This window comes from Polyodon spathula, unplaced genomic scaffold (assembly GCF_017654505.1).
Source record: "Polyodon spathula isolate WHYD16114869_AA unplaced genomic scaffold, ASM1765450v1 scaffolds_616, whole genome shotgun sequence".
Lineage (NCBI taxonomy): Eukaryota > Metazoa > Chordata > Actinopteri > Acipenseriformes > Polyodontidae > Polyodon > Polyodon spathula.
In genome coordinates, this window is record NW_024472105.1 from 46968 (window position 1) to 68119 (window position 21152).

A 21152-nucleotide genomic window follows, 5' to 3' on the forward strand; every position below is an offset into this window, starting at 1 on the left:
ATAAAATGTGCATTGATTGGTTACCATCAGCACTGTTCAATTGGTAGCAGCAAGTGTAAATGATACATGCCAGAGGTCCATCGATTAGTAGAGGGGATCATTTCTTACAGGATCAGATATGGCAGGGCCTACTGTATATATGAAATATGTTTCTTGATTTGGTAGCCCTTAACAAGAAGTGTCACTTTATATGAATAAGGATTGAAATTATTATTATTTTTTTTTTTTAACAGAAGATCATATTTGAGGTAGTATGTAATTACATTTGGATTCCTGGCATTTGTTGTAACTTCCTGGTACAGAAAGAGAAGGAAGGACTTGTCAATCAGTCATGAAGGGTGTGCATCTTCATTTTGTTTCTTTAGGAATGTGATCAGGTTCACGTGGAGGACGTTGCCTCTGATGACAATGGTCAGGATCTAAGGTAGTATCATTGTTTTTGGTATGACACTTAGAGATTCATTTCCACTGCTCAAAATCTGGTTCTGGAAACACTTCTCAGTTTACGCTCTATTCTGATATTCCACTTTCAACTAAATGGAATAAAAATAGATTATTTCAAAACTAAATTAACAGCCAGCGATGTGATGCCTTCAAGGGTTCCTACTTGTATGTTAGTTTTCTTATTTTTTTATGGAAAATTGATGTGTTTTGATGGTTAACTTGGTGTGGGTATGAAATTTCAAAATTACCTAAACTATTATTTAGATTCAGTTTATATTTTCTGTTTCACGCCCCCTGCTTAAAGCCCACTGCTATGGCCTAAATATGAGGTCTCAGTACTTGCATGCACACCAGAGAACCATTAACCTGCCCCCTGTAACACAAGACAGATCAGTTATCTTAATTAATATGTCACAGCAATACTAAATTGCTTTTTCAGTACTTTACTTCTCCCTAATCCCACCCCTGCTAGTCTGAACTGACCTGCAATCCAAACCGCGCTATTGTAATGAAATGAATGCTAACGGCTGTAGCGCTCTGGCCAAAAGTTTTGCATCACCTAGAAGTTTAGGATTGAGACATCACGTAGTCAAAGAAACTACTAAAATAATATCACAAAGGTCTTGCCGAAAGTATAATAGTAGTACTTCATGTTGGATTTTGAAATGTCGCATTTTTTAATTTGTCAGTTTTTCATCAAGCATATGGGAAAACTATAAATTGTTATGTAATGCCATATATTGACGTAACATTATTCAGCAGGATGATTGTGTCCATACCCATAGAAACAACGCTTCAGTATTATAAATCTGTGAGGGTGTTAAAATGCTTTGAAACTGTATAATCTTTAAGATCTTGACAATGGGACTAACTGCGGTCTGTTCTGCTTTCTCTAAAGCAACTATAATTTCACTACGGATGGCTTTAGCAGCTCTGGTAGTGGCGCGGGCCCCGGCTCTGGAGCTGGCGTGCAGGGAGGGGCAGAGTGGATGAGGAAGCTGGCTTTCCGCTACCGCCGCCTGAAGCAGATCTACAACACCTACAAAGGCAACATTGGGGGTAAGCGCCTCATATATAATATATATATATATATATATATATATATATATATATATATATATATATATATATATATATATATATATATATATATATATATATGTGTGTGTATGTAAATATAATTACATCCTCCATAGACTTGCATGTGCTCACTGCTGACTGGCACTCGTATGTTTTCACAACACAAAGTAGCTTTAATAGTAGGGTTTTCCTCAACAGCTATTGCATGATTTGAATTTTGGCAAACTTGAGTTGATTTAAAAAAAAAAAAAAAAAAAAAAATGTACCTCATTATGTCTGATTCTGTCTGATTTAAAACGTGAGGGGATTCAGGCTGACTCCTCATATGTCACACTTCTATATATTTGTACATGTGCACAGCTCGGGCGATCTGCTTTTATGTAATCTTTGTGGAGGCTGAATGTTACATAAATACCTATTATGAGGTGAAGTAAACAGTTATACGAACTTGCCTTGTATAACTAACTGCTAAATAAGTTGTGCACATGGCAGGGTTTACAAATCTACACGGGCGTGCCTTTTATTATTATTATACAATACTCCGAGTTTTTAATGATGTTTTTCTAATTTTCGCAGGACTCCTCAGTCCGATGAAAGGAGATTTACTGGGTCGGCTTCAAGGGGATGTCGAAGTTGTGACCGACTCTTGGTTAGGGACTGCATTAAAATCTTTGCTACTGATTCAATCCAGGTAAAAAAAAAAATTCCCTTCATTCTGTGTTTGGTAACTCACAAGCTGTGATTGTAACACTTAATCTCTGAGTTCATGGCAATAGACCCTGCCAACATACAAGACTCACTGGTAATGGCTAAACAGTTAGTACACAAAGCTGCATTTTGAAAACCTTGGCATCCTTCTGATCCATTTTGAAATCTATATTCTTTTCATCTTGCGTGGGTGCTTTAAAAAAAAGAAAAAATCTACGTAATCCTTAACTAGAGTACTGTAACATATCTTCAGTATTTATAGCCACTGGGTTGAATGTTCCTCGGTTTTAGTGTTGCGTTTATTATGAATTATACCAAAAACCTGATGAAATGTTCCTTTCCCCCTTTTAGAGGAAAGTGTGTAAATGTCTTGGTCACAACAACCCAGCTGGTGCCTGCCTTGGCCAAGGTGCTCCTGTACGGACTAGGAGAGGTGTTCCCCATCGAAAACATTTACAGTGCCACAAAAATAGGTAACAGGCTTTCTATCTACAACACTGCTGCAATGTCCTTAGCCCTTAGTGAAGCTAGTAATAACGAACATTCTGTTAAAAATGAAAGAAGTATATATATTTAAGTGTGTGTATAGGTGCTTGCTCTGTTCCATAGCATTTTGTGTTAACCAGTATATAGTTATCTCCACACACTGCTATCTTGTGGCAGCCTTGAAATAAAAAAGAAGAGGACTTTGTAATGCCGCTTCTTATCCATGCTTTTTTTTAAGCGCCGTAGCCTTCATTTTCTGTATCTGGTAGCCTGTTGTTTTTAGCTGGCATTTCATTGCAGGGAAGGAGAGCTGCTTTGAGCGGATTGTGTCTCGCTTTGGGAAGAAGGTGACCTATGTGGTGATCGGAGACGGTCGTGATGAGGAATTTGCAGCTAAACAGGTATTTCCTCCTCTGTTATCAACAAAACCTTTATTTTAAACCAGAAAAAAATAAAGGTCCTAGCCTCTTTAAAATCTTCCCAGTGTTTACTGGATTCAAATTCAATTATCACCTGCTCTGCCGGAAGTAATGTAGTAAAGACGATAGACATCTGTTTGAACCAAAATTTAAATATCTCAAAACCCTTTGAAGTCCCAGGAGGTCTTGCATGAGATTTAAACACTACTCGATTGTCTGTATTTCGATACCTTATAAGGGGAAACGGGGACGGAATTCTTCTGCCAACTTCACATTGTACAGTTTTGTGAAAATAATCATTTAAACTTTATTCTCAATAAATGGGAATTCGGTTTTAAATAATTTTCAAACATCAACTAAGTAGTTATACTGGAAAGCGCAATAATCCTTTGAAAAATTTAATATGCATTTAAAAATACCCTTTGTTTAAATATATGAAACCTATGCATCACTCTTGCTTTGTTTTTTGTTTTAGCACAACATGCCCTTTTGGAGGATATCCAATCACAGTGATCTCCTATCACTATACCAGGCCCTGGAGCTGGACTTTTTATAAGGAGAGAAAGGTGGGGTCCGGAACGGAGGTATAACTAGAGGACTGTAGGTCTGGACTCCTATTGAGGACTGTAGGTCTGGACTCCTAGACTGTAAAATGACCATCAAACCTGATGCACAGAACAAGGACTGTTGGCCAGGATTCACACGCTGTCTCTAAGGAAAGCTAATCCTGTGCTGATGTGGTTGAATAGACTGAATCCTGAGGTATGCAATTGTCACGCTCAGAGTGCTGGCTCTGAGGATTATAGCTGTGAATGTGCAGCCTGGTCCTAACACGGGATACAGCTGTGGGAGTTACAGGCTGGAGTTACAGTTAGAGATTCAGGTGGCGCACCTACATCCATTTGTACGAAAGGGATTCACACTCCTAACAGGTCACAATCCAATACTTGACAGACTCACCCAAAGCATTGCCTGCCAGGCTGGTATAGCTAGAGACTGGTTCGGAACGTTTTATGTTTCTCATCTCCTAGATGTTTACTCTCTAACTGCTTCTTCTACACTTGCAGTCAATGCTATACGTGCTCTTTGGAATGGACAGTCTGGACATCGGGCTTGTGGGGTTTTGGTGTAGACTAACATTCAGAACTTATCCAAAGGGAATGTTCTGGTCCATCTTAATGACCTTATTTTTAATTTTGTTATAGTTACAGTATAGTTGTATCTAATCGCGTAAGCTAGAGGAGTGGCCTCATTTAACTCTTACATTTATAAAACAGATGTGCTGATTTTTATTTCAAAGTTAGATGCAGGTGTTGAAATATTTCCTTTGCATGTGGATTTTGAGCCACTGGGGGGGTTTACTCACATTAATCATCAGTTAGTTTTAGTTCAGTTTTGTCAAAATGAAGCTTGTAATATTTCTTGCAATGGCTCAAACTGCTATGCGATGGGAGTCCTTATTTCCATCCACAGCGAGCAATACAGGCAGAACTGCCTGCTGGGTACCACACAGTTTCTGGTCTTTATTGCATTTACATATTTCTTTTAATTTTCAATATCTGTTACTAAAAAGATGAAAGTGAACATTGGCAATAGACCTTTTTTTTTTTTAATGGATTTTCTAATTCATCTTAATCACAGTCCAAGCCTTGTTCCTCAATTTTCAGTCTGTTCTGAGACCAGGTGTTACACAGTTTCAGTAATTTGCAGTGAACACAGTCCAGGTACGTTCCTGTGTATGGTTTATAGAAAAATGTAGAATTCAGTTTGCAGGTGAATTTGAGGAATACTATTAATGTACGGTTCTTTACCAGAACTGGTCATTTTGAGCAGTTTTCTTCTTGCTCAGATTACCAGCTTTTTCAATGAAGGTTGCTATGCTTGGTAAAATCTAAGACATTTACTAAAACTGAGAGTACATTCTGAGCAAGTAAAATATACAGTAACAATGTCATGTTAATACTTCCTTAAAGCTTCACTTCTTTTGCTTTTGTTCAATGGTTTGTATCACATGCATGTGTTTCAGTACTCTTTGAAAAACACTGCAGCCTGACTTAACATTTTCTCAGTGTTGTATACACAGTGCTACCCTGTTATAAAACGACCTGTTATAGTGTGGAATCTGTTATAACACTGTAAGATCCTGGCTCTCATTTCCCCTATAATGCAATTTGACTCGCAATTGTTAGGTGAATGTTCCAGATATACAGTACGAAGCATTGCAGACAGCAAAAAACAAAAACCTTTCTGTGTTAACACAGCAGCATTGTGGTTCCCTCTGAGCAACTAGACCAGCTATAACAATACCCCCATGACTCAAGCTGCCAGCCAGAACATCCTTATCCACATGGTCTACTGTTGCCACTGAGTTTCAATAATCTACTCCCAGCAAATTCATGCTCTGGACTGACTTTTAAACAGTGTACATATTGGAACAGCACGCCTTTTTGAATGCATCTTTTTAAATAAGATATATGAAAAACTGTATAGAGTCTGGTTGAAGCATAAACTTGTAGAACTGAAATGTGTTACTCCTGTCCTAACAGTGACCAGAGAGAAGAAAAAAGCAGAGTAGACAAACGGGAACAGGGTCTGCAGCCTCCCACACTTCCTGGCTCAATTATTTGCCACTACAGTATGTTTTGTTGCAAACTCCTCTCTTCCAGGAAATGGGCTGAGATCCCCCTAACTCATTTTACTCAAGCAGCGAAAGTCAGGGATCCCTTTTTTGGAATCCACAATACTGCCTGGCTGCCCACAGACAGTCACTGTGCTGTCTTTGCAAACTCTGAATGCCTTGGAATGGTATGCAAGACCACAGTGAGTTCAGGGACAGTCCTGAAAGTGTGTTTGAGCATCTGACGGCTACCTATAAAAGCTTCTCTTTAACACTTTATGATAATCCTGTCTATAGGATAGGCACATTTTTATTTTTTTTTTTTTTTTTTTTTTTTTTTACTTGCAAAGTCAGTTATGGGTCAGTATCTCTGACCTTGCCATGGTCATCATAGGATTGTTGACCTTTTGAGTTGTTGTGTATTAGTTGTCAACTGTGAAAAAATTGAGCCTGAGCAAATTGCATTTTCTTACAGCAGCTTGACATAAAGAATGTGTATACAACATGTTTGTGTGTGTGTGTGTATATATATTTATATAGTGCCTTTTAACCCATGATAACTATTGTGTAAGGGATCTATCAAAATCCTGTAAATGGAAACCAGCAATGGGACAGGTTCTTTAGTTTGGTGGCGTGCTTGTGTTATTTAGTTTAGTTCAGTTCAAGTTGACTTTTGGTAATGACACACACTTTAAAGCTGTAGTTACATTGTTTTAATAGCGAGACTGAAATGACGCCCAGTTTACTAGCTTATCGTCAGAAAAAGCCCTGGTATCAAAAGTTTTCATTTAAAGTAAAAAAAACCCTAAATGGAATAAGTTGAATGTCTGCTGTATGCCTGCAGTGTGAACATTAACTGGAAAACATTCCAAAATTCATGCCAGGCAATATTGCATCATGTTACTATGGTACTTTTTAATGTATATTTTACTATGTTTGTGTTTTCTACTTTTGTTACAATACCTTTTAAATTCAGAGACAAAATATACATTAGTCTCATAATGTTGGCAAAGACAATCAGATGTTTTCCTGTAGGTGGGTAAATCCCATAGAGTAAGCATGTGGACGATAACGGGAAATTCTTCTTCACTGCTTGTGTCCAACACGTGCATAGCATCACAATTCAAGGTAAAAGGCTATTAAGTGAACGGTGTTAAGTAATTCTTTTGTAACATTTTGTTATCATTGTCTAACTAAAAAGTGAATTAAACTGTGTCCATCTAAGTTCTCTGATTGCTTGTTTCACTGTCAAAAGTATTAGTACCTCAGTGATCTGCATGCTAGACAATCATATAGAAAAGGATTTTCCCCCTTATTTAGGGACATGCACATCTGAAAATGAACAATAACAGTGAAGCATTGCACAGCCATCACTGCACCCCTTTTTAGATGTACTCTGTCAAAAGGGAGTGGTCGTGTAACTGAGTGCTTTCTTTATAAGGACCCTGTACAGGCAAAAATACAGTTTTGTGAAAAATTATTAAAAAAATAAAAAAATGATGTTCTATACCAAGGCATTACATTTACCAAGCAGTGGTCTGGAAGGCTTTGAATTTGTGTTTCGATGTGTTCATTGAAACCAGGAAAACGGCTCTGTGTATTGTCTGACACGTGTATTTGTAAACTTTAACTTTACTTTAAAAGTATGTTTTGGGGCTGGCAAGGTTGCATTGTGTAGAAACAAATATCAAGACAAAAATATATTTTTATTTTTTATTGACATGCTCCTGTTGTCAGTCGGCTAACCTGTATCAAAATGTGTGTTTTAATATAGTTTTCTCAAGCAAATAAAGTAGCATTCGGTCTTGATCAATGCACACTGAAAGGAAATGATGGCTTCCATTGCAGTGTTTGTACTCCTTGGATACAGTTATGGAGTGCATGTGCTCCCTCTAGTGTCCTACATGTTTAAAGACTTGATCATCAAGCAATTGTAAATGGAGTGATATAAAGGTTGACTAATATTCCAGCTGTCTGCCAAGCCAGTTTCCCTCCAGTGTGCAGCCTGTATGTGAACCTCATAGATGGCTTTATCACTCTGGATACCAGCATGAATACCTTATTGACACTAAAGATTTCTTTTTGGAAACCTCGCTGTTGTACAGTGGTATAGCACTGTACATTCTCTAATATACATTGCGTCTTCTAGACAACAAATATGGGATTAATATATTAAGAATGTAACACTGCAGCAGTTCATTCTCAGAATTGGGAATTAACACATCGAAGGAAGGCAGGTAGCATTGATTCAAAAGACAATGCATCATTCTGCTGCACACAATTAAAAACTAAACCGTTTCTGCTGTGCATCAGTCCTGTGGCTTTGTGTCTTACATATTTTTAGCACATGTGTTTATTTGCCTCCCATGGTATACCAATATACAACCAAAATGAAACAAAACATAATGATAAGCTGTAATACGTTTTGATGAATAGGATTCACCTTGAACCGACAAATAATTACACACTCAATGGCCTCCACGTGGAGAATTATTTTTCTTTTTCAGTTTATAAAAGTAGAATGTATTGCGTTTAGTGTGTGTGTGATTTTAGCTGTTGCTACACATATAGGAAGACTGTTGATGCTTCATCTCATTTCTTTTAGCAAGGAGTGAAATTAACAGAAGCCTCATAGCCTGTGTACTGACCTTGCTATGGGAAGTCCACTTTGTCTAAGTATGCTTTAAAGGAGAAGGTGCTGATTTCATTTTTTATATGAATGCACACATGGCTATAATGTCAGCAGTTGAAGGAAACTCTGCTGCAACCCCACGCTGTTAAACACATTTCCCCTAAATGATAAAACCCGACCTTCTAAATGGTGTGTAAGATTTCAGCAGTCCAGTGTGGGCTACCAGGCACTTTGTTTCTTTCTACCCTTGCTTCAGAAAACTCCTGTGTTGTACAGTTTTTATTTATTTTTATTACTTTCAAAAAGTTTTGTCTCCATTTTTGTAACTTCTACATTAAAATCTAAATATGATCTCTTGCACCTCATTTTGTTTTTGGTATTTATTTTTTGTTGTTTGTTTTGTTAAATTGTATTGCATTTGGTTCTTTCCTGCCTGTCTGCCATCCTGGTTTAAGCAGTTTGATTCCTTCATCGTAACCTCTAGTGCTCTACAATGTAAATGAGTCTTCACATGCGACCCTGGGAAGAACTGCAAGCAAAAACTTTTTTTTGCTTCCCTGTTAATCCAGTTAAGTGTCAACAAAAAGACACACCCTTCTGTACATTTTGTTAGGGTGGTTTCAGCTGAAGGTATACATGTTTCCTTAAAACAGTTAAAGAATGAATGAGAGAAACTCCTTCAGTGCTTTTGTCTTCAATGTGAATGCTTATATGGAATGAGAATGTGACATACAGGGGACACTACATTAGAGGCCACGTTGTGAAGTTTATTGGATGGGTTAATGCACTAGCCTTTCTGTTTTGAGAGACTGGACTAGAATCTGTTTGGAGGTCTCAACTTGTTCCTCGGTTGCAGCAGGAAATGGAGAGCGAACCCCTGTGTCTTCTGCATTTCATTCCAAATGAGCTCTCACTTACTTAACCTGTAATTGAAGTAATAATTAGCTTAATTAGGCCTTTTTAATTCTCAGCTCCTAAAAAGTTGCAGATTTCAAGTAATTTATAATATATTATTGTTTAGTTGAAATCTGCATTTTTTTAGGGGCTGATAACAATTAAAAATGCCTAATTAAGCTACTTATTATTTCAATTAAGGGTTTAGTTAAGTAATTGAGAGCTTAGTCCGAATGAAAACCAGAAGACATGGGTTCCCCGAGAGCGGGGTCAAAACCCGTTGCCCTATCAGGGCAGGGGAACCTACTGTGTATGTGTCGCTGCTTTGTGGATAAGTAGAGAGGACTTCAAACTCCAGTGCTGCCAGTACACTTTTCATGAGCACTAAAATCCATCACATAGGGTAACCCTTGATGCAGTCCAAACCAGGTCATATACTACCTGGCATAGTGTTAAAGGTTGACCATTTCAATCTCATTCAGGTTTAAATTACGTGGTGTAGATGCAGAAGAGTAAAAGTTATTGGCGAGGGTCCTCATGCGCTTGTTGACCACAACTGCAGAGGGATAAACAGTGGGTCCAGACCGAAAATCGACATCTCTATCAACACTATTGCTCGATTCTGAGAGGAAAAGACAACGCATCTGTAAATTACTTTCCTCTGTTTCTGGCAGGGGCTGCCAGATTTTAGGATGGAAGAGCTTGTAGTATGTGACTTTGAGCAGTAACCCCAACAGGTAGGAGGCGAGCAGAGCTAGGAGCAGAGGCAGCACGTAGTGGTCTGTCACAAGGGGGACCCTGTACCAGTACCACGTCCCCAGGAGAATGCCGCTGTCCGCTGCCATGAAGGTGTGATAGATGAGGCTCCTCCCCATTGTCCTGCCCTCTGCCACGTTGAACCAGCTGAAGTACCAGATGAGGGCCACCATGGCGCGATAGAGCCACTCTCCCGGACCGCTTTCCATGAAGTCAGTGTGCTGGGCCCAGGCCCAGAGGAGCAGGGCTGCCCACAGCAGCAGGAAGTGCAGTCCGATGTACGGGGGGAAGATGGAGGTGAAGAGGGCCACAGCGCCCACACGCGGAGCGATCAGCAGCAGGTTCCACAGGAAGTAGACGACGGAGGAGCTGTAGCCCAGTTTGTTTTTTTCTGGCACGAAGGAGCGCATCGAGCGGTGGTAGTCGACAACCGATCCAGTGATGGCAAAGAGACAGAGAGCGATCTTGACACCTGAAACAGAAAATGGGCACACTGGTCTCTTGGGTCTCAAGCTGTAAAGTGATCACTGGGCGCACAAGTTCATTAGGTGGGCCACATTCATTGCTTTGAACGGTTTAAATAAAACACACAGTACTGTCTTTTTTTAGCTATTAAAAGCATATATCTATTGTCAAATGTTCTTTGTAATCAGTGGGTCTGACTGTGAACATGTTACTGTCAAACATGTTTCGTTGAGCAGTCTTATGGTCACTGGTATTGTTTGATAAACCCTGCATATTTTCTCAATACATTGTTATTTTTAAACTAAGCTTTTACAAATGTGTAATGTGAAAGAAGAAATCTGAAACTTATCAATCCATTATCTGTAACCGCTTAATCCTATAGAGCAGGGGTCTCCAACCCTGGTCCTGGAAAGCCCCTATCCAGCAGGCTTTATAGGTGACTTTATATCATCAGCTAACGATCTGGACTGTTAATCTTGACTAATTAAGCCAATAATTGGTTCAATTAAGTAACAGAGATTGGTTGAAACGAAAACCGGCAGCCACAGTAACTCTCCAGGACCAGGGTTGGAGACCCCTGTTATAGAGAGTTGCGGTTAGCCAGAGACTAACCCGGCAGACACAAGACTACACCCTGGACAGGACGCCAGTCCATCGCAGGGCAACCAAGGGACAATTTCGAGAGGCCAATCCACCAAGCCAGCATGTCTTTGGACTGTGGGAGGAAACGAGAAAACCCACGTGGAGAACATGCAAACTCCACACAGACAGACTGGAAGGCTGAGGCTGGAATCGAACCCAGGACCTTGTAGCTGTGAGGCAGCAGCGCTGACCACCATTCCACTATGCCACCCTACTGAAACTTATGAATAGTTCATTACCCAATGTTTTTCTACATATTTTTAGCTGCTACAGACATGTGAGATGCCAACAGTCTTTTTCTGAATACAAGTACTTACACAGGAAGTTTTCTGCCTTGTTGTTCTGGATGACGATATAGACCATGAGGGTGAGCTGAGGAGTGCTTTCAGCGAAAGTTTCAAACAGTCGCAGCATGCTCAGGTCACATGTTCGGTAAATGGCGTGTCCTGATTGGTCACCCTTGAGAGCCATACTCCCCAGCTCTATGGCGACAATGTACCTGTACACGCACAAGCAATATTATAGGCAAATATTGTTGATAGTGATGTTTGCAGTCCGATTGAGTGCACTTGTTCAGGACATTCTTTATAACTGTAAACATGCAAACATATTTTCTAAGGACAGTCTGAAAACAGGCCCTTATGTATTTCACTGTGTACACTGCATGTTTAAAAAAATTGTTGAATCGCAACATAGGCAGCTGCCTATAACACCAGACTTGAACTCTAGTAATTTGAAACCTTGGCCGTTAATTATGGCTTCTGCAAAATGACTGACTCAGTAAATTAGTTGTATGAGAGGCAAGATAAATCTGTTTACAAAAGGCAGAAGTAGCCATGTATTTGAATATAATTCAAAGAGAACCTGAACACAGAGCAATCCAAAAATCCACCTAAAAGTTCCTCTGCCTGTCCTGCTCATGTAATTAAATACAGTGAACCGGGTCTGTGTGTTCACTGTATTTAATTACAGGCTTCATTATGTCAATAAGAATGAACTACTTGATTGTAAGAAAAGGGAAGAGAGGGTTACGAGAGTACCATTATTAATAACATATTCTAAGTTATTACCCAACACTTCAAAAGTTGTTAGGAAGCATTCATATATACTTCATAATTCAGAAAATAATTTTACAATATTTCTGAAAGCACCTATCATAGCTTTTAGAAGGGGTGTAAATTTGGCTGGCATTTTAGTCCACAGTAAACATAAAGGGATCAGATACATTAAGGGCCATTGCAACCTGTAAAAGCACACGTAAAGTGGGAAAATATATTGCAACTAAAACATCTGTCATGCAAGGACAGCAACCTTGTATATTTTACATAAAATGTAATAAAGTATGTTGGAGAGACAGGTATATCACTATATAAAAGAAGAAATAAGAAAAATGAATGAACCAATAGTTCAGCACCTTACAAGAAACAGACACCTCATGGATGACGTAAAGTTTGTGGTTTTAGAAAAAATAAAAATAGATAATATACAGTATAGAAGAATACAAGAAAATAACTGGATAAATAAAGTAGATACCATGATGCCTGGAGATCTACATAGAAAGGAAGATTAGATTAGCTAAGAGTAGATTAATGACATCACAAAGACATTTGATTTAAAGAGAAATAAACGTGTGGTTACCATGGCATCAAAAGCCTGTAAATACCTCCACTGTTCATTTCAAACACCCTTCCCCTTGACAAAGACGTGTTAAACATACCGAAACACTGGGAAGTTGGCTCTTTGCGTGACCGTGTTAGGCAGCGTTATGGCAGTGGGTTTGTTTATTAATTCTCAAATTAAGATTGTATTTGGATAATACGTGTCAGTGATTTAATGAGAACGTCAGGGTGAGTCGTTACAGTTGAGAACTCGAATGAACCATACACACCTCAGCGGAAGACCCAGCTGGACTATGTGAAAAACAAATCCATATTTTACCATCCATCCTTCAGTCCTTGTCTCTGGTTTGAAGCCTGGCTCCAGCGTGTCGTTGTTAAACCAGATCCAGCTGAAAATATGCACCAAAATAGAGGAGAGAAAAATCAGGGACAGCTGGAGCCCAAGCCAGTGATAGTCCCCGTCCAAATAAAACTCGCCTGCAGACCAGATATCTGCTCCCAGGTCGAAGAAGAAACTGCCCACTCCAAAAAGAGTCATGAAGAAATCCACACAGGAATATTTAAAATGGGCTTCCATTGTGCCTGGGTCCTTTTGTTTCCTAATCCCGCTCTCTTCTGACCCGGTCTATCAAACAGTGTTACAAAGCACCAGTTATTAAAACGTCTTTGGTTCATTTCTCCCTTTTGAATATTGTCATTTTGTACTTTGTACTTTTGAAACTAAAAGTGAAAGTGCAATGGCTGTATATGTATTTCTAAGAAAGGGTTGGACTTGTCAGTGCTATTCCAGATAACGAAAGAGGTTTCAGCTTAGTACAGTGGGTTAAAAACTTTTAATTTATCAACAGTGGTCAGACAGACAGACATCACATAAACACATAGAAAACTCCTTGTCCTGTTGTGACTAGATGAATTATATAATGCATTGTAATCACACGGGTATATGTAGGCTGTTCGAAACATTTGTGCTGTATTTTTTGGTATAATCTGTTTTAGTGTATATAATTTTGCATGCTGTCCTTTTTGCCATGTATTTCTGTGTTTAGTGTCTATACTAACTACTTGCAAGCACACTGACTCATATGCCATGAGAGTGCCTCAAGCCTGACCTGAACTCCCCATCCAGTCCTAGGTCTCTCTCTAGCTGAGACTTACAAAATGTGTTAGGATCACTTACTAGGCACTGACCAGCCCAAACAGGCAATATCTACATCAACCTCTGCTGTTTGGTTCAGTGTCTGACAGTCACTGGAGCTGTGGTCTGCTGTGGAGAGTTAGACTTAACTTAATATAAAAATAATCTACATATTTAATGTTACTGTGTCTAATAATCTTTGCAAAGAATATTGTGTTATTGAATGATTTTAATGCCAACACCTGCTTTTTTTAGAAATACTAAAAGAAACCTTATAAACTCCTGGACAAAGGTTAGCTAAAGTACACTTGCATGAGGAAGTGTCGTTTTAATTCCGCAATAATCTGCTTTTTGTGGAGTGACAGTGCGGTAAAATGAAGAAGTACTGGTATATCATTCTGTATTTTGGTATTGCATGTTGTTTAAGGCCTGTATTGTTAGCACTCTTGAAATCCTTCATCTTTTCCTTGCTGATCCCCTTCAGTCACTGTGTGTATGACTGTACCATGTTAGGGTTCCTGGCCATGCTGTACTTTTACAATGTGTTTCAAAAAATGTAAATGAAGTATAAGCTATTGGATAAAGAACAACTTACTAATTCTTCTAAGGTTCTCTGAATACGGCCAGCAGGCCACCTGCAATCTTCAATCAGCTCCCACCTGTCCTCCCTCGGGCACTGAATAATATCTCTGTAGTAAACACAAACTCACCTGCACAGCTGAGCATGTTAGAGCTGTGAATCAGGGGCACTGGGCAGCTTGATATATCAGCACACTATAATTCAGAAAGGGAGGTGCACTAAAATACCTGAGCGTTACATGAGTCTCATCCAATGAAGAAATAAAAAAAGATGCATAGATTTTCCCAAAGAAATAGCAAGGAAATGCAAAGTAAAAAGTGTATGTTTTATTAACACTGCACTGTGACACGTCAAGTACAAAAGCTATATAGGCCATTTACGTTTAGCATTATTAAAATGTGTTTCAAAATCTAGCACATCTTTAAATACAACAGTTATAACACACAAAACATTCAAGAAAAGGTCCATCAATAAATACTGTATGTGTGTGTTTCACACCTGTGTGTGTAATAACATTAAACTTTTTGAGAAGTTCAGATTTTGACCATTTTTACCAGGAAGCTTCAGGGAACCCCAATTATGAATTTGCTGAAATTTTTCAGTAAGACACTATGTTTACAAGTGAATATTATCTTCTTCGTTCCTGTTAAATAGTCAATGTAAAGAAACGTATTTCTTTTAACTGTTCAGTTAATTTATACATGCATGAAACCTTCAAGTGTTTGTCATAACAGACTCGAGTGTTTGATAACCATGACAGACCTTCTTTCAAAGTGCTTTCACAACTGTCCTAGCGAAGCAAGCTTACAGAGTTAATTAGCAGGCAACTTCAAATCCGAAACATGTGTTCAACTGTACAGCAAACCACGCTGTTCAAGGCATGGCCATTGCTCTGAAGGGCACTGAGTCAATCCTTCCTTTGTTTGACCTTTCTGGCTCCCTAACCCTTTTCTATTTCCCAGCATGCACCTCCTGCTTCCTGTTCTTCCTCCCACTCTCTCCGTTCCCGTTGTGATTTATCCACCAGCGCGCCCTTCCCCTTTATCGATTTTTCCGGGGGGAGGGGAGGGTTTTGCCAGGACAGTAGTAATGGATCAAGACCAAATTTTTTTCTTCTTTTTTTAATTAAGAATTCTCTATAAATATAGCTGGACCATCACATTGTTGTATAATTTATATATACCCTATAATAAATATTTTATGAAGAATTGTTTTAGACCGTCTGGGGCATTTTAAAACTAAATTCCAAACAGTACTGTGGACTATAGTGTAACACAATAAATCTCTGGAAACAAAAACATCTGAATAATTTTAAGATCAGCAGTAGTTTTCATAATAGTAACAGCAGCGTCCAAGGCTAAATGTAGTTTAATACAGCTACCCTTAAGCCACACAAATCCAATCCAGATTCACTTATGTTGTGATCACTACACCATTAGTGTAATGCTGTGATACCCCAACCTGCCATTACAGGGTGGCATTTCTTTCATTCCCATTTGTTTTACCACCAGCTGGCATTGAGGATGAAAAATAAAAGCTATTGGCAAGAGCCCCCATTCTTTTGTTTATCACACTGGGCAGGGCGTCCGTTGGAGAAAGGGACCTGTAAACTAGATTGTCAGGTACATCCTCCCCGGCCCGAAAGACGGGCTGCCAGATTTTAGGATGGAAGAGCTTGTAGTATGTGACTTTGAGCAGTAACCCCAACAGGTAGGAGGCGAGCAGAGCTAGGAGCAGAGGCAGCACGTAGTGGTCTGTCACAAGGGGGTCCCTGTACCAGTACCACGTCCCCAGGAGAATGCCGCTGTCCGCTGCCATGAAGGTGTGATAGATGAGGCTCCTCCCCATTGTCCCGCCCTCTGCCACGTTGAACCAGCTGAAGTACCAGATGAGGGCCACCATGGTGCGATAGAGCCACTCTCCCGGACCGCTTTCCATGAAGTCAGTGTGCTGGGCCCAGGCCCAGAGGAGCAGGGCTGCCCACAGCAGCAGGAAGTGCAGTCCGATGTACGGGGGGAAGATGGAGGTGAAGAGGGCCACAGCGCCCACACGCGGAGCGATCAGCAGCAGGTTCCACAGGAAGTAGACGACGGAGGAGCTGTAGCCCAGTTTGTTTTTCTCTGGCAGGAAGGCACGCAGCGAGCGGTGGTATTCCAGGACCATCCAGGCAATAGAAATGAAGCAGGCAGCAATGCTGACACCTGCAGAAGATGGTACATTTTCAGTTGAAAAGTTCAATGTGGCAGACAAACGACATCTACTTAAATCCATGAGTGCAAGCATATACAGTAGGCAAAGAATTCATGTTTCAAGTTTCAAGCAGTTACGTATTTATTACCTAGGCAGAACAAGATTTACAGAGGATTCCAATATTTGAGGATGCATCAATGCATGCCGTTATTTAAAAGAGATTCATATACATTACCAAAAAAAAAAAAAAAAAAAAGTGTGAATTTCTGCAAGTGATTTTTAAAAGGAGTTACTTACACTGGAAGGTCTCTGCCTTGTTGTTGTGGATGATGATATACAGCATGAGGGTGAGCTGAGGAGTGCTTTCAGAGAAAGCCTCAAACAGTCGCAGCATGCTCAGGTCGTGGGTCAGGTAAATGGCATGTCCGGGTTCGTTTCTCTTCTTCCACCAAACATGGAACCCCTGCTCTATGGCGGTAACATACCTGCACACGAGCAGAAACTGAATTTAAGAGAGGGTTCGTTTGTCTGAACGGCTTGTTTTGCCGAGAAACGGATCTCCAAACACTACAGATTTGGACCAAGAAGATGCCAAGTATGTACCCTCAACATGAATACGTGATCATTGCTTTCAGTCAGTAGACTTGAATAAGACATTATAGATCTGGTTTACTTATGCCTTGTTTACGCAGCCAAAATCGTTTTGATAAAAACGGGGTTATCCAAATGTTCAGCCGTGTTTCAAACGTGTCCAAGCTTGTTGATTTAAAAGAACAAGATCTCAACAATTCCCTCTCATATTCTTCAAAGAGAATCAGAGTAAAACATCTGCCGTATAAATGCAACAAGTTCACCCCAAACTCATCGCTTGGCCGCCAGCAACCTCAACACCGGAAAGGAAACAAAACAGCCGTGATATTTCTGCAAATATGGTATCTGCAGATACCAACTTCTGCAAACCAACCCAGGGGTGTTGAATGAAAGGTTAAACCAAGTTCTATTTTAATTGTTTGCAATTCTGTCCAATATTCAACTTGGAAATTTTTCACTGATTGAACCTCCAGTTTGGACATTTTCTGTTATAGCAAAATACACAATCAAAATTGATCACAAACATTTTGCAGGAAAAAAACTAAAAAAAAAAAATTATCCCTGAGTGTATTGGACAGATCGAAATATCTTTAAACTATAATTTGTGTAATATGAACTGCTGATTGAAGCCTCCTGGCTGAAGAAAACTCCATGATTAAGTCTAACTTTTATAAATTTATAGTTTTAACAAGCTATCAATTTAAGATCCCGTCTGTGAATTGTGAGTACCATGGGTGCAGTCTGAAAATGTACAGCACTGAAATTCCCAAGATTTTTAAGCAGCTGGCTGAACAGTGAATAATTTATCAAGTATGTAGAGTACATAGTTCAGTATGATGGAATAAGCTTAAACCAACTGCCTGTACTGCAAGAATGTAATTACTGTAGATAATCCTAACAAGGGCATGCCCAGCGTAACGTGGCAGGCTTTTTTTGTGTGTGTGTGTGTGTGTGTGTGTGTGTGTGTGTGTTTTTCAGCAATGTGGCAACTTGCCTGTTTTCACAATTCATTGCAATCTCACTGTTTGCAAAATGAAGTGAGATTAACAATGGTAAACTAATACTTACATCGTCAGTGTCGGATTTGGAGTACAGCAGGCAGTTGTGTTGGTTTACAAAAAAAATAAATAAACAAATAAATAAATAAATACAAAACATGACATTGAAGGTGCTGTGTCTGTGTGCTTTCCTGTAAAATGTTACCAGCATAACAAAAACACAACTGGGCGTCATATCTGAGTTTAAAGCTGCAAGTGATGCATTGCTTATTGGGCAGTACTAGGCGTCTATTTGCCTTGCCTAGCAGCAGACTGGTTACACAGCGTTTCCCTGTAGCTACCTTTGGATATTGTAAAAATTGTAAACTCAGCAAGGACCTTTTTTATACAAAAGGGGTATAGCTATGGAAGAATGTGCACTGTAGTACACAGACGCAAAGACAGCAACCTATTACATTACTGTGGGTTGTAACGGGTTAAACATTATTTATTTAGGACTTGGTCGGTGCCCTTGAGAGGGATACTGGGAGTAACAGCTGGTGTAATTATTTGGAATGGCACACCATATATAGATGTCCTGCAAGTCACCAGGGTATTCCTCAGGGCTGGGACTAGGCAGTGTGTGTATAAGGAGGTGCAGTTTGACAGTGAATGAACAACCGGAAGTCGGATTAGTCAAAAACAGTTTATTTAAAGACATTCAGACTGTCCCGTGGTCTGCCTTTTACAAAATGACCGAGTGTGCTGTAAGGAATAAAACACGCACTGTGGGTGTTACCGGATAGCAGTCATCACACTGTACATAGAACTATAACTTTTTTGAAGCAATAGAAAAAAAAAAAAAATTAGGTACTTTCTCAATACTTACAAATGTTTCATATTGGAACAATGTATCCGCTGTCAAAATGTACCACCTTGGACAACGGTGTATTTCCTGCTGTGTCTGGACGGGCAATGAGCCTCATTTAACCGCTTCCTAATCACTACACTTTTAACTAATTTAACTGCTGTAAGAAATTCTAAAATAAATTACTTGCACCAGTATCCATTTGAATATACATGGCCATCGACATTCTTCACCGCCCCCTTTCATATAAAGTGGATTTTTTTAGACTGCGCTTTGTAATAATAATAATAATAATAATAATAATAATAATATACAAACCTAAGAAGAAATCCCAGCTGGAAGACGTGTACTAGCTTCAGTCTATCACAGCGCCCGCCGTTATCGTTATTAGCCAACAGTAACGTTTCTGTTGTTGTCTGGGGGTTGAAGTTTTCCAGCTTTGTGTCGTATTTATACCAGAACCAACTAAACATCTGCAACAGAGCAGAGGATACAAACACAAAAGAGAGGACTATGCCGAACCAGAAATAGTCTCCATACAAGTAAAACTCCGCAGCTACCCACAAATCTGCTCCCAGGTCGAACAAAAAGGTGCAAACGCCAAGAACCGTGAACACCAAGTCCACCCACGAGTAATCACAACTATTTCCACTGTCCATTTTCACTGTCAAGTCAAATGTATCCAAACCTCAGCTGACGCTTTCTCCCTGTCCCGTTGCCATTATCGATGCATTTATTTCGTAAAGACAGTCCCGTCCGTGTGTTTTCATTCTGCAACTCTGAGACACTCAAGTTAACGTTTTCTGAATGCTACTCCCTTTGACATGCATATTCAAAAAGGAGGGGGGTATAATATTGCAAAGTCCACTACTAGCTGGCACTTCCTGAAGCACTTCCTGTATTTTTGATGTATTTATTTTACCATTTACTGTGTTGAATTTCCGCAAGCACATTCACATCCAAAGTGCTAATATAATAACAAGCATATAAGAGATAAACTATTTAATAGTGCTATAGTAGGCTGCTCCCCTTGTGGGCGGATGTAAACACACCACTGACTGTACAATACCGCTAGAGCGGCTATGAAATTCAAACCAACTGGTTTCCCGCGCGTAAAACCCACATTAGCTTAAGTTTTGTCACCTTTTTTTAATACATCTTTCCTAAACATGTCGACTGTAGTAGATTTAAATTAATTAATCACCTTTTCTAGGATAAAATGAGTATGGTAAAGTATTGTAAAAACATGGGTTAGCTATGGAAACGTTGCTTTGTGTAAGCATTCAGATACTACAAAATGTAAATGGACCATGGTAAACCGTTTATAAACGCTTTATATAGCACGAAACTGGTTCTCCTTATGATCTATAATAACATGTGTTTCATACACTATAAAGCGTTATTATACTATGGTACACTTAGTGGTATTTGAATGCATAAGTCCCAAGGCCTGGCCTTCTGTGACTCATGACGGAAGACAGGGGACTCTGTTCATTCCCACAGGGATACCAATGGTGTCATATGCAGCAGATCATGGGATAGCCATGAGATTTTTCAGGTCTTAGAAACTAAGCAAACAAATAAATATTAAATGTGAAGAAAACAAATGAAGCAATATAAGGATCATTCAAATATTGAATAGCAACAAACCACCAAACAGCTTCTTCAAGGGTGTGTAATTACACCTGTAGTGTTTCAAGTTTGTGAAACATGAACTTTGAGAGATATAAGTCTTTAATTGGATTGTAGTGGACACTGAAATGCTAGTGATTTATAGATGTACCCCACTCACTGTGGTTCTTTAACACTGACCCTAAAGGCTAATATACACACAATCAAACTTGACCTTAATCATAAAGCTGTGAGTACCAAATATGAAGGCAGTATCTCAAAGCTGAATATATACTTATCGTCCAGAAACCAAAAAGTCACATGACCTTAATAGCAGTCAGATTAGGTCAGAGGTCAAAGTTAATCTTACCATTTTGACCAAGGAGTCGCATAATATTGAAAATAAGAAGTCTCAAACAGTTATTAGTTTTCAAATTG

General features: G+C 39.3%; 3 protein-coding genes across 7 annotated transcripts in view; 1 reads left to right on the forward strand and 2 right to left on the reverse strand.

The window, feature by feature from the left end:
- eya3 (EYA transcriptional coactivator and phosphatase 3) overlaps positions 1-8478 on the forward strand; it is a 23625-nt gene extending 15147 nt beyond the window's left edge. For all 4 annotated transcript variants that reach the window (XM_041240531.1, XM_041240532.1, XM_041240534.1 and 1 more), the window contains 6 exons: positions 366-424; positions 1343-1503; positions 2101-2215; positions 2584-2705; positions 3019-3119; positions 3613-8478. In XM_041240531.1, coding sequence (XP_041096465.1) covers positions 366-424; positions 1343-1503; positions 2101-2215; positions 2584-2705; positions 3019-3119; positions 3613-3693 — 639 coding nt within the window. In that variant the 3' untranslated portion in view covers positions 3694-8478. The remainder of the gene's footprint in view (positions 1-365; positions 425-1342; positions 1504-2100; positions 2216-2583; positions 2706-3018; positions 3120-3612) is intronic.
- On the reverse strand, positions 5496-13485 carry LOC121308256 (XK-related protein 8-like). Its single transcript, XM_041240535.1, has 3 exons — positions 13032-13485; positions 11461-11642; positions 5496-10508 (listed from the first exon to the last, which is right to left on the reverse strand). Exons 1-3 carry the CDS (start codon positions 13337-13339, stop codon positions 9733-9735), a joined length of 1266 nt encoding a protein of 421 aa, XP_041096469.1. The 5' UTR covers positions 13340-13485; the 3' UTR covers positions 5496-9732.
- A 1296-nt stretch (positions 13486-14781) lies between these two features.
- On the reverse strand, positions 14782-21136 carry LOC121308257 (XK-related protein 8-like). Of its 2 annotated transcripts, none has more exons than XM_041240536.1 (3): positions 19422-21136; positions 16965-17152; positions 14782-16678 (listed from the first exon to the last, which is right to left on the reverse strand). In XM_041240536.1, the coding sequence occupies exons 1-3, from the start codon at positions 19760-19762 to the stop codon at positions 15945-15947; spliced, it is 1263 nt and encodes a 420-aa protein (XP_041096470.1). In that variant the 5' UTR covers positions 19763-21136; the 3' UTR covers positions 14782-15944. The 2 variants fall into 2 exon arrangements, with proteins under 2 accessions (XP_041096470.1, XP_041096471.1); XM_041240537.1 differs by lacking the exon at positions 19422-21136 and adding an exon at positions 19125-19408.
- Between the last annotated feature and the right edge of the window lie 16 nt (positions 21137-21152).